Source organism: Thunnus thynnus, chromosome 15 (genome assembly GCF_963924715.1).
Source record: "Thunnus thynnus chromosome 15, fThuThy2.1, whole genome shotgun sequence".
Classification (NCBI taxonomy): domain Eukaryota; kingdom Metazoa; phylum Chordata; class Actinopteri; order Scombriformes; family Scombridae; genus Thunnus; species Thunnus thynnus.
The window spans coordinates 30,372,304-30,385,974 of NC_089531.1; the positions used below are offsets into that span (position 1 = coordinate 30,372,304).

The window sequence follows — 13,671 nt, forward strand, 5'->3', positions numbered from 1 at the left end:
ATGTGTGTTTTATTCTTCATTTTACTATTTCCTTTTGTCTACCTCAAAGAAAAGAATTACCCTCAGCTGCTCTTTAGACGCTGATATACTGAATATCATCAGTAATATTAAATACATACTAGGAGTAGTTAACTAATTAAGGGCACCAAGTGGGGTTTTTCATCACTGGTGCTAGAAGGCAATGTTTTTATGTAGACAGGTCCCAGGGATGTATTATAAGAACTGGATCCCAGACTCCAAGATGATGAAAAAAAGTAATAGCTCAATCGACTCCGCCCATCCACTTTTCATGGAGATAATGTCACATGTAACAGCTTTTCTAGGCTCTGGGAAAGCTTTACAAATATGAAACCTTCATTTAAAAATTTGTAATAGCAAGAGTGGTAATTGACTTTGTATCTTGTGCTTGAGGTCGGCATGATTCGCATTTCTGATGTTGACAGTTTCCCTGTTATTCACTACTCCAAAGCTGGTGTCGGTAATGTGCCAAGGAACATGGCAATGTGCCAGTAAAGGCAAGAAAGAAGAACACTGCTAACTGGCAAACATAAATGTCAACAATATTATTTTTTAAAAGAGTTTTTAAAATGTTGACTTTACAAATGCTTTTTTCAGGAAGAAAATGCCTTAACATGGCCGTAAAAAAATATGGCAAGCCAACCAATAGTTGACTAAGTGGTGGATTGACTGATCATCTGTAGCCACTATGCTAGTATGACTGAGTGCATGCTCCTCACAGAGAACTGTATTAATTACAGTGTGTTTTATAAGGCATCTTGTTTCCCAGCATGCTTTTACAGAAAGTGATTTTAGAGAATGGACCACTTATCTTGTCTTATTAACTTAATGATATCATTATCTAAAACACGTCTTCTGTTTTATGGATGGGGTGATTGGCATCTCTGCCTGTATGATTGCTGAGTAAAATAGCAGGGAAGAAACTCTCTTCTCTTTGAATCAATGGAACAAATGTCCAACACATTGCTTTATTAGTGCCTGTCAGATTTGTTACCAAACATCACACTGGTTCCAAGAGTCCTCATTCACCGAAGAACGCCAGTTACTGCAGCTCATTTATTTTGGCACAAATAAATGTTAAACCACAGGCATTGTTCAACTAGTCCTCCAAAATCAATGACATAATAGTTTATTTGTTCTTGTCTACCAAAATGACCCATATGAGTATTTTCTGAACTGGTGTCTCTATTGTCAGGACATTGACAATTGTTTAGTTAGTTGAGTAAAACTATTTGGTTTAGGTTAGAGAAAGAGGGTGATCTTGTTTAATAGAAAGCCACAATCATCTGACTGTTGGTGTCAAACTCAGACCCTCTGTATGCCCAACCATTCAGCCCCACCTCCTCCCCAAGAGGTTTTGTGGCACTATGACAAGGCCATGCTGCCTTGCTCCTGACAGAAGAGATAATTTTTTTCTACAAGAGGTGGCTTGTCGGGAAAAGGTACATAGGTTGTGTTAATCACCCTTTCAGTAGACTGGTCAACTGCAGGATCTTAATGAAATGTAACCTGACATGTACATATCTGCTGTTACAGGTTCTGTTTTTGTTTCTACTGTTCTCCAATTGCTTTGGGGGATACGTTCCTGGAACTAAACTTGGGCTTTGTTCAGGAGGTGATACTAAATGCAAGTTCCAGGTACTGCTGGCATGATTGGCAATCATGACTGGTTAAGCAGATCTGAAATTATGACAAGGGTAACTTCTGCAAACACAAACACAACAACAGTAACCTTTTTATTACTGCACCTATATGGGGCAACCATATAGGTGGAGTAACAATGGAGAACACTTGTTGGACAAACCAACATGTCCAGGCCCTCATTAATATTCAGTGAGAGCAGGCTATTCAGAGGGAGCCGGAGTCAGTGGTTAGAAACCAAAATGTGGATAAGAAGACCTCTGAGCATCTGAAAAAATTCAGGCACAACACAGCCAAACACGCAAAGGGAAAAAGATTACAGAAAAATGAAAGGTCACAACGTGCACAGTGGAGCAAAATGAAAAACTACAAAGTAGATTGATGCGCTGGATAAAGTTTTGGAGCAGTCTTCCAAAACTTTGGAGCTGTTTGTCCCAGCAGGTTACTTCACTCACCCACTAAACAGCACATATAATGACTTCCACCTGCCCTTTTAAATGCCATATATATATATGATTCAAAGTTAAAAAAAACTCCTTATTTATCTTATACTGGCCCTTTATGCAGCCCCTCAATATACACAGTTTCTCTTTCACTCCCTCCCAATGAGCCCACTCTGTTCTGATTGGCCAGCTTTACGTATCAGAGTTGTGTAACTTTACCGTCAATGCAAACTAAAGATTTCCTGCTTTACTGCTTCAAATTAAAAGCTTTTAAATGAATAATTAACGGGAGACTTTTATTGTGAAGACTTTACAGGAAGTAAAAGCATGTTCCTCACTGAATTAGCAAAACTCTGGTTAAAACAACAACATATTGAGCTATTTAGAGCTATTTGTTCAGCGGATCAGTTAGAAATAAAACAGGGAGGACTAGTACAAGCAGAAACAGCCACAGTTAGATGTTTCATGAGGAGCTGCAGACAACCAGCACACCTCCAACAGGTAAATTACTTATTTTACTTTGCTGTGCTGTGTAATGGCATTGTGGCTTGGCGTAACTACTCTCGGAGTGGAACTTACGCGCTGTGCACGTAGCAGAGGTCCATGTAAAGAAATCCATCACGAACTGACGTCGGCTCAGGCTGAAAGTAGAAAAAACTGTTGAAAACCAAACTTTCAGAGCAGTCTGAAGATGCTGCTTTTTGCTCACAGGGATTACTGCTACATACGTTTACCTCGTTATTAGACACGTCGGCCACTTTTAACATGAACATCTGACATTGCGACATTATATATATGTCTGAAAATAAGGAAAAGCATAATACCTCCCCTTTAAGTAAAAAATTACCACTAAACAAACAAATGGACATATAAATACATTATACATCAACAGCAATTTTAGTGTGGATTTGTCCCTGTCAGTTTCCTCTTCTAAATGTATTCTCCTCTGTGTTTTTTTTTTTACAGGCGAAGGAATGGCGCTGTCCTTTCTTCTCTACTCCTGTGCCGTCTTGCCCTTACTCAGCGTGTCTGCGTATAATACATCTGTCGGTAATTTGACACAATGTTTCCAGTTGTCTGTTGAAAAATCTGTTGAAAATGATTGTGGCTGCAGCAGTACAATGGATGCTCAGTGAGTCTGCTGTCTGCTGGTCTGGTGTGTGTTTGTCTGCCTTTTGTTGTGTGTTAGTGAATGTGTGATAGTGGGCACACATGTTGGTATGTGGAGGGTTTATATGACAACAAAATGTCTCGCAATCATCTATCATTAAGCCTCTTGGTGCTATTTTGTACAGTGCTTAAAATAGCTGATCACTGCCATAGTATTCAATAGATATGTTTCCTTTGTCCATTCATTGTTTTAACCATTAAGTTTTAACCATTTTAACAGTTTAATTTTTTAATTAATATGTGTGCTGCAAACTAAAAAGAATGGTGACATGTAGGAGGAGGCCAAGCTGCATACACTTCAGTAGTAGGGGAGCACCTCCAAAATACATGTTAACGGATTTGAGGGTTTTCCTTGGAAGTAGCCTGGTTCCACACCTCCGTATCACAGCCCACATTTCAGATTTGTTCTGAGATTCCAATAGATCCCTTGTTGTACTTTTTGATCCCCTGGTTGAAGAAACAACTAGCCGATCACAGCTTTGTAGGTTGGACTAACAATAAAGATGTCATCTTAATACATAACTAACTAGCTACATGGCGACATTCATGAAACATAGTAACAGACAAATGGCGACAAGCATTGATGAGACCAACACAGCTGTACAGGTTTTTGTAATTCAATATAGGCAGGCACCTCACCTCATCCATATCACTGATGCTTGGTAGATGGGCACTGTTGGGTTTCACAGCTTTAAGTACAGGTGTGAATGCACCCAATACGCATCAAGGACACATTGAGATCCGATCACTCAGACCACATTTTGAGGTGGTCTGGGCCGCATGTGGCCACATTCATTTAGCAGTGTCCTGGGCCACGTTGAAGGACTGCCTACTCAACTGATGTCCTCTATTTTGCTGCAGACTACGCAGGGGAATAGCATTGCTACCTCCTGGTCCAAAGCTTTGTTCAACTTGTTTGATAACAGGATAAAAAATGCATTATGAGAATATAAGAATGTAATCCACCTCCTGTTTTTCCCGTTCCCCTAACCCGTTTTCATCTTCAAATCAACATTGGAATAGAAATTAAACAAAAACCAGGAAATAACTTGTTTTTCACTTGTCTGTCTAAAAATATTTCAGAAGCTAAACATTGCTGAATAGTTTCCTCTATCCTGTCAAGTTCATAACTACAGTTTTTACTTTTGCTGCACTGCTCGACATAATGAGCTCAGGGTTTATCAGGAGGATGGCTGCTTTACTCCAAACAGCATTAACTTCGACTGTGTGTGTAACACACACATTAATTAACATTAGATCCTGACCGGTCCAGTCTGCATGTTAGAGATTTAAATAATCAATGAAGTTATGCTGCTGTGCCATGTGCATAAATGCGCATAGTTTCCTCATAGTTTCTCAATGAGGAGACGCAGCTGCTGGGAGATCACTGCATATAACTCTATGGGCCCTATTGTAATGATCCAAAGCGCACGGTCCGAAGCGCATGACGCAAGTGCATTTAGGGTGTGTCCAAATCCACTTTTGCTAGTTTAATGGCATAAAAAATGGTCGCAGTTGAAAAGGATTTTACTTAGTCTCTTAATTAATCATGGGTGTGTATTGGATGTAACATGCAATAAACCAATCACAGTGTTATCTCTCATTCCCTTTAAGAGCCAGGTGTGCTTGCACCTTGGCAGATTGCTATTATAATGGCGTATTTGCCAAGTAGTAAGAAGGAGTGCTTCTCTGCAGAGGAAACGCCTTCCCTCCCGTGACCAGCCCCAGACCACCAGTTTAAGATCCTATTCATTAATTTTTTGCAAATTTCTTTTTATTTGTTTTCTGTGAAGGTTTATTACTTTAATTACAGCTATGGTTCTCTTTAAAATCTTTTGTTCAGTCATGGAGTAACAGGTAAAATCAGCAGGGTTTTAACTGCTGAAAGTATGGAAAACTGATCATTGTTATCTCAAAAATGTCATCAATATCATTAATTTTGGTCATGTAAGAATCATCATACAGTTGTCAGGACTTGATCAGCTCTCCAAGGTGCTGATCCTGCTGCTGGCAGCAGCTAGGAGGTGTGCAGATTTATTTCCTTCTTTAGTTTAATCATTGTTTTCACCTCATTTATTTCCCCATGTGTTCCTCATGTCCTCATGTATTGATGTAGCAGGAAAGTCGATCCATGTCTGATCTCTTGTTGATATCTGTTTGCTGGGTCTTGACAGACACCCTCAACCTGACGGGTCGGTTTAAATACCTAGGTGTATTGCCATGATTTGGTAAAATAATTAGACAATTTCATCTGTGCCAGTTGTAAACAGGGCCTAAGTCCTAGTTTTTTCCTGTCTTTCCTGTTCTCCTAACCTGTTTCCTCATTAAATCAACAATTAGAATAGAAATTAAACCAAAACCAGAAAAAAACTTGTTTTTCTGTCTAAAAAAATATTTCAGACGTTAAACATTGCTGGATCGCTTCCTCTGTCCTGTCAAGTTGATTACTACAGTTATTGCTTTTGCTGCGCTGCTCAACATAATGGAGTTCAGGATTTATCAGGAGGACGGCTGCTTTACTCCAAACAGTATGAACCTGGACTGTGTGTGTGTAGCAGCTGCTGTGCCTTGTGCGTAAATGCGCACAGTGTCTCTCAATGGGGAGACGCAGCTGCAAATGCTAGAGCAAATCAATAGGATGGGCATTTGATTTTTGTGAGGGGGCACACAATGCATTGCATATTTGTTTATCCTTTATCCTTAAAAACAACAACGAATTTGGTCTTTGCAAACAGAAATTTGCATATAGAGCAGGGAAGTGAGATCCAATCACAAGTGGTCACTCAAGACGCATGTGGAGACGCATGTTAATGCCAGGTGTGAACAGACGTTCTTAGAGCTGTCCACTTGTGATCGGATCACCCAAGACACATGTTAATGCCAGGTGTAAACAGGGCCTAAGAAGAAAAGGGAGTCCTAAAGAAAGTCAATTTCCCCAGATTCCATGGCTGCTCACACCCAATTGTGAACTCTACCCATGGACCCAGGTTAACAAAACTAGAGATTCCTCTCTTCTCTCTCTTTTTCCCTTCATGGCTGCTGTGGGAGCAGCTCTGCTGCTCAGCTCTCTACTCTCTTGTGTGGCCTGCTCACAGCAGACACAAACAGAACTCTTTTCTTTATGGCAGAAGACGCAAGAGCCTGTCTAAGACTCAGTAACTAAGTTATCTAGTGCTAGCAGCTACTACACAATGATGGCTGATTTAATAAGCACAGGAGCCACAAAGCAGAGTTAGCTTGCCACCAACTCTGTAAGGACTGCACAAAGGAGTGACCTGGGCCCTCTGACCTGCACAACTGGGGCACCGACTACCAAGCAAAGCCTGCATCCTTTAGTCTTGGAGCCAAACTCTTCTCAGCCCGACTCATCCACAGATTCACCAGCTAAGAAGCAGAACACCACAAAGCATCTCTTTATCCATGGACTTGGTAACAACTGGGCATAGCCTAGCAAAATATAGCAGAGCATGGCATGGCTAAGCATAGACTGTTAAATTTGTCGATGTACATTTACTGACTTTGGTTTAACGTTGTCCACTGAGTTTTACTGTTGTGATGCATTTTCATTGTTAAGCTATTGAATAGCCATACTGCTAAGCTAAGGTTAGATTGTGCTTCACACATGTAGGAGGACAACCGCTTGTTTTTTAATTCTGTTAACTAATATTTGATTCTTAAGGGAAATAAGAGAAAGACTCCCTGGATTCCTAAGTTTGTAAGAGCAGACCTACAGAACTGACCTTTGTAACCCTCCAAGTGAGGGTTTGATCAGTGATGCTCAAGAGACTCAGAAAGACCTCCTAGAAACCATTTCGATAAGTTGAATTAAGACACGAACTAAAAGCATGAAATGACCCTAAAGGCCGCTTGGACCGGAGGAAAACAAATCCCACCTTAGATGGAAGACAGGCTCTTATCACCAAAGCCATAAACTAATCCACATTCCTGAGGACTTCGTGAAGCCCCTTTCAAATCTGAGACAAACCTGAAATCCATGTAAATTAAATGTCTAATCATCATGTAACTTATATCATGTCATTTGTCATGTAAATACAAGAAAAACAGTATAACTTTCATAGGTGTATGACTATCTACTAAAGAGATATAAGACTTAGATCGTATTATCCTTTTATACTAACAGGTAACAATACTGCTCCTCTATTGACAAGAGTTAAATTCCCTTATGTGAAGAGTTAGTGAATGTTTAATAACCATGTATTTGTATTTTAAGTGTTTAACTTGTGATCCATTAACCTCATAAGCAATCATATTGTAGTAGTTAAATTAGACAAGTAGTTTGGTTGAAAGAATGATGTTTCTAAAATAATAGGAATGTAAAGATAATATTTGAAGGATTTGAGTTTAAAGTTTCTTTTATTGTTAAACAATAGTCACGTTGAATGCTTTTATATTGTGAAGTAAGTTATGTCAACTTATATTTAAATATGTTTCTGAAAGTAATCTAATCACATAAGTGTTGCCTAACTTTATTTCCTTTCACTATAGTATTAAACTTTTTTTCAGTAAATGGTTTAAGTTGTGTAAATAGTTAGAGAAAGTTGAACCAATGAAGGTTGTATGCTTAGACATTGTGAAGTGTTAATATGAAGGTTAATGTTTGTTATTAGAAGAACTGACTTATGAATCATGTAAATTGCTGAACTGTTTTTGAATGGTTTCACATATATGATACAATCTGACAGGACTGTTATTAATCAGAAATATCATGAATGCTTGGACACTATGAAAAGAATGTGTTTACAGCTTTAATGTGAAATAATAGGCAACAGTGACTTGAAGTGTGAATGTTTGCATATAAAAACTCAGAATTAGATTTCACCAAATTCCTTTACTTCAGGAGACACAGGCTGCAAAGCACCAGCCACACCTAAAGCCCCTAGAACAAGGAAATTGAATATTCATCAATAATTCATCAATAATAGAAACCCTTTAGAACACACCCAAACTGCTCCTGTTTTATTCTAACTTATAAAAACGAAAAGATTTTCCTCTTTGAGCTGGCCTCCAAGAACTCAAGAAAGCTCTTAAGACGTCTCTTTTATTTGTTTTTCAACCAAATATATCCGTGTTTAACCTTTTATTGCAACAAGTTCATTTGTTTTGTTGTATTTGTAACATTAAGTCTCGTATTTCCACGTATAGTAATTTAATTTGAAGTAAACACGTACAGTATTTTATTTTGAAGTAGATACCACTGACAACTTTAGCGTAGTCAGACTAAACTTTATTCGACACTCAACTTACTAAGTTACTACAAGCCAACCAAAAGCCTGAATCTGCAACTTAAACCCTTAAAGGAGAAGAAGAAGAAGAAGAACGCTTGAAACTGCTCTCTGAGAGCAAGACTGCAACTCAGAAGTGAAGCCGGCCTGAATACTCTGCCAGAGCAGCCTGAAACGGCTTGATTCTTTACCGACATTCAGAGGTCACTGTTCGGGACAAGAACTTACGATTGTGAGACTGATTCATTGATTAAATTGAACAAGGGTTAGTGCTCCCTCCTGGCACTAACAAATCCTAACCAAAAAGGAGGTGGTGCCCTAATGACAAGGTAATTCATTAATAAAGTATTAATGCTCCTACACACATATTACATCCAGTAACTAGGCCTTGCATGCAACTGACCTCCTCCTAACCTGGCATCCTACACCAATTTGCATTGAACAGAGACCCATACAGTTAAGAGGTTTAAAACCAGCTTTGCACACTTTGCCTCTGGCAGCACATGCGGTTCAAGACACCACACGGTCTGGCCTTTTGTCTCTGTGGTTCACTTTGTCAGACATATTTTCTGCATGCCATGTGCCTAGTCAACAGGTAACTTCAGCCATCTTGCTATTGTTATTGATTTTAATAATTAATATTTGATCATCATTAATTATTGCTGATAGCCAACTTGTAGCCAAGGCCCGACAGTACCGATGATGTTCTAGGCGGTTTTAATCACCTGCTGCACAGCCTTAATGTCTTGGGCCATGCACATCCCATGCCAATTTGTAATGTTTCCAGTCAGGATGCTTTCTATGGCTCCTCTGTAAAAGTTCACAAGAACTTGAGATGGGAGTTTTGCCTTCTAAAGTTTCCTTAAAAAGTACAGTCTTTTCTGAGCTTTTTTTTTACTAGGTTGGAAATGTGTGATGTCCATGACAGGTTCTCTGTGATGCTAATACCTTGGAACTTAAAACTGTTCACCTACTCCACCTCAGCTCCACTGATGTAGACAGGGGTGTGTGTCTTTGCCTCCTATAACCGTGATTGTCTGTGAGTGAGTGAGTGAGTGATGAAGTTTCACCATTGGTCGGCCAGCTATGCTGGAGATTTCTCATTGGTTGTTGCTCTTTGGCTGGCAGCACTGTCAGTAGCCGTCAGGAGAGATGCTCAGCAGTGTGTTTGGATTTTATAACTGAACTAAATACCAGGACACAAACGTTTTTATTTCATATGTTTTCATATCACAGATGATGAACAGTATTAAAACACAAGTCTTGCAGTTAAAACATAAGACTCGTGGCTGTCATATCAGTTTAGTGTGGGGTTGCTGCTCTGCAGGTGTGCTTGATTTGACTGTAACTGTAGTAACCGGGTGGAGATAAGCCACCTGAATTTGCGCCCAAAATGCTGTCTGAACTTTCATTTATAATTTCCACTGCAGCTTCCTCGACTGGGAAAGAGGCAGAAAAAAGGCATGAGAGAGAGTGCACACTTAAAGCACCCCAAATAACAATCACTTTGACAAAACACTCAATGTAGAGTGAAAACGAGAGACATCCGCCAAGTGAAACAGATCAAAGAGCAGGGAGAGTTAATAATAATTAGAATAGTTAGAATTAGAAGCAAAATCAGTTCTCATTCAGTACCATTCAGTATCCCAAGTATCCCAGGGTATAAATGAAAATTATTGTTCTTGCGCATTTATAACCTTTTTTTGTAACCATGTCATGTGATATGCTTCTTCAGTACACTTTATCAGCAGACAGCAGCCTGAAGCTTCAGCTCACACAAGTTGACCTTGCCATTGTGACTGTAACAAAATCAAAGGTAAGGAAAAAACTGAAAGCAACTTGGAATGCTACTCTTCACATCAGCCTCTCACCCATCCCACCATGACTATTTTTGTCATGTTATGTTTTCTTTTTCATTTATTTGGGAAGGTGGCCCTCGGAAATTTTTAACAGTCAGAAGTGGGCCTTAAATTACAAAAGCCTGAGAACCTCTGGTTCAGACTAGACACAGATGCAGACTTTTTAGGTACAGAGATAATGGTGGGAAGGTGGGAACACCCGCCCACACAGTGATGTGTTAAAAATGTCAGTAATAACATCAACTAGCTGGTTGGCACATGTTTTTAGTACGCAGCCAGGGATGTTATCAGGCCCAGCAGCTTTATTCATAGTCACTCTCAGCAGGAGTCTTCTCACATCCTCTATGGATCCTTACAGTGGCAGGTCCTCTGGAGGCAGAGTGGACTTTACAGCTGACTCTTTGTTGAGGATATCAAAGCAAGCATAGAATGATTTAAGCTCATCTGGCAATGTGGCCTTACACATTATTGGGGCACTCCTGCTTTTGTAACCTGTGATGTTCTGGATCACCTTCCACATATTTCTGGTGTTGTGTGTGTTGAGGTCTCTATCCAGTCTTTGATGATGTCTCCACTTTGCCTCCTTGATGCCAGCTTTCAGTCTTGCTCTGGCAGTGTTGTATGCCTCCTTGTCACGAAAGACAGCTTTTTTGGCTCTGGATAGAGCCCTCACCCCTCCTTTCATCAAGGCTCTCTGGTTGGCGAATGATTTTATTGTCTTTGTGATCACCACATCATGAACACATTTGCTGATGTATGATGTCACTGTTGATGTATATTGATGTGATTCTCCTGGGTGGTGGCATCTCTGAACATGTGCCAGTCTGTGCACTCAAAACAGTCCTGTAGAACTGCTGTAGCTTCATCTATTCACACAACAGTTTTTACTGATGTTTGACCCTTTTTATCAGCTGAGACTAAGTAGGCAGGAGATGCAGGGAAATATGATCTGATAGATCAAAATGGGAACAAGGGAGGGCTTTGTACCTGCCAGGAATATTTGTATAAATATGGTGGGGGGTGTTATTTCCCCTGGTGGGGATGTGAACATGCTGTTGGAATTTCGGTAAAACAGTTCTGAGGTCTGTTTGATTAAAATCACCAGCTACAATAAAATCCACCATTCTTTGAATTTGCATCTGGAGAAATGTGAACAACAACAAACACACTGGTGAATTCTCTGGGCAGATGATATGATCGACATCTTAACATTAAAAACTTGACATTTGGTAAACATTATCCATCCACTCTGATTGGATTTGAGCACCAAGCATCATTGATGTAAACACAAAGTCCGCCTCATGTCCTCTTACCGGAGTCTTGTGTACTGTTGGCACAGAACATGATCCACCCATCAAGTGCAATAGCTTGATCCGGGATGTTGGGATGGAGCCAGGTCTCTGTAAAGATGTGGACACAACAGTCTCTGGTTGTCAGGTACTGAACCACAGGCCTGGACTGAAAACGCAGACTCAGACTCAGTTCCCCCCCAAAAAATCAGTCCTTTAATCAGAAAGCGGTTGGTACACTGAATATCAAATAGCAAGGCAACAGTGTCCAAATCAGCAGGCGAAAGGCCAGGTCAACAGGCAAAAAACAGGTCTGGGAACTATAGGGCTAAGAACTCACACAAGGGAATAAAAAGCTTGAACACTGTCACAAGGAACGATACAAACTGGCACAGAAGGAAGGGAACACTGAGACTATATACTCTGGGGGAGGGGAGACAATGAGACACAGGTGCAACACATTAGGGCAGGGAAGGTAATCACACAGGAGGGAGACACACAGGGCAGGAAGTGAAGGACCTGAAATGAGACAAGAGGTGAGTATCAAAATAAAACAGGAAGTACAAGAGAAAGAACACTGGGAGAAACAAAAAGGTAACTCAACTATCCAGCCGGGGTGTGACAATGACTTTGGAAATGGGGAATGGCCCAACGAACCTGGGAGCGAATTTCTGGGATTCCACTCTGAAAGGCAGGTCTTAAGTGGATAGCCATACCCTCTGACCACTCCTGTACGTGGGGGCGGGGATCTGCTGCAGCCGCCTTCTAGTAACACTTAGAATTGTGCAGCAGGGTGTCTTGGGCCCGGGCCTAGGTGTGGCGACAGTGGCAAACCAGAGCCAGTGCAGAGGGCACACTAACCTCCTTCTCCAGGGCAGGGAAGAGAGGAGATTGATATCCATAGGCACACTGAAAGGGAGAGAGACCAGATGAGGGACAATAGAGAGAACTGTGTGCATACTCCACCCAGGTAAGCTGCCTGCTCCATGTGTTGGGGCTCTGGGAGGCGGGGCAGCGCAGGCTGATCTTCAGCTCCTGGTTCAGCTGCTCCGTCTGACCGTTGGTTTGGGGATGGTGGCCCGATGAGAGGCTGAGGGATGCTCCCAGGAGTGAACAGAAAGCCCACCAGAACTCTGCCACAAACTGCGGGCCCTGGTCAGACACAATGTCCCTAGGGAAGCCATGGAGGCGAAAAACATGATGCAACATCACCTCGGCTGTCTCCTTGGTTGAGGGCAACTTGGGCAAGGGGACAAAGTGGACCATCTTTGAAAATCTATCCACCACCATGAGGATGGTGGTGTTACCTTCGGAAGGGGGGAGGCCATTCACAAAGTCCATGGAGATGTCTGACCAGGGTCGATGTGGCACAGGGAGTGGACGGAGCTGATCAGAAGATCGGCATCGGGAGACCTTAAAGCGAGCACACACTGGGCAGGCTGCCACATACTCTGTCACCTCCTTCTCCATGGCTGGCCACCAGAACCACTGTCGTATGATGAACAAGGTCTTGCGTACTCCAGGGTGACAGGATAACCGGGGAGACTGGGCCCAGTGGATGACCTGTGAACGTAAGACAGGAGACACATACAGCCAGCTCAGCAGGGAGCCGGCCGGAGGTTGACAGTTCACTTTGGTCTCGTTGACCCCTCTCTCAATGTCCCAAGTGAAAGAGCCCACAACACACGAGAGGGGAAGAATGGGAGTAGGATCTTTACAAGAGTTTTCAGAGGGAAACAAACGAGAGAGAGCATCAGGCTTTAAGTTCTTGGAGCCGGGGCGATAGGACAGGGTGAAATGGAACCAGTTGAAAAAGAGAGCCCACCTTGCCTGCCGAGAGTTGAGCCTCTTTGCCGTTCTCAAGTACTCGAGGTTCTTATGATCTGTCCAGATGAGAAAAGGCTGTTCAGGTCCCTCCAACCAGTGCCTCCACTCCTCCAATGCCACCTCAATGGCAAGCAGTTCACGGTTGCCAACATCATAGTTTCTCTCAGAGGCCGACAGCTTG

At 41.6% G+C, this 13,671-nt stretch overlaps 1 protein-coding gene across 7 annotated transcripts in view; it reads left to right on the forward strand.

Annotated features, from left to right (window-relative positions):
- LOC137198103 (gamma-aminobutyric acid type B receptor subunit 1-like) overlaps positions 1-13,671 on the forward strand; it is a 175,121-nt gene that overhangs the window by 47,113 nt on the left and 114,337 nt on the right. For all 7 annotated transcript variants that reach the window (XM_067611751.1, XM_067611752.1, XM_067611750.1 and 4 more), the window contains exon 2: positions 3,069-3,152. In XM_067611751.1, the coding sequence (XP_067467852.1) occupies positions 3,069-3,152 (84 nt within the window). The remainder of the gene's footprint in view (positions 1-3,068; positions 3,153-13,671) is intronic.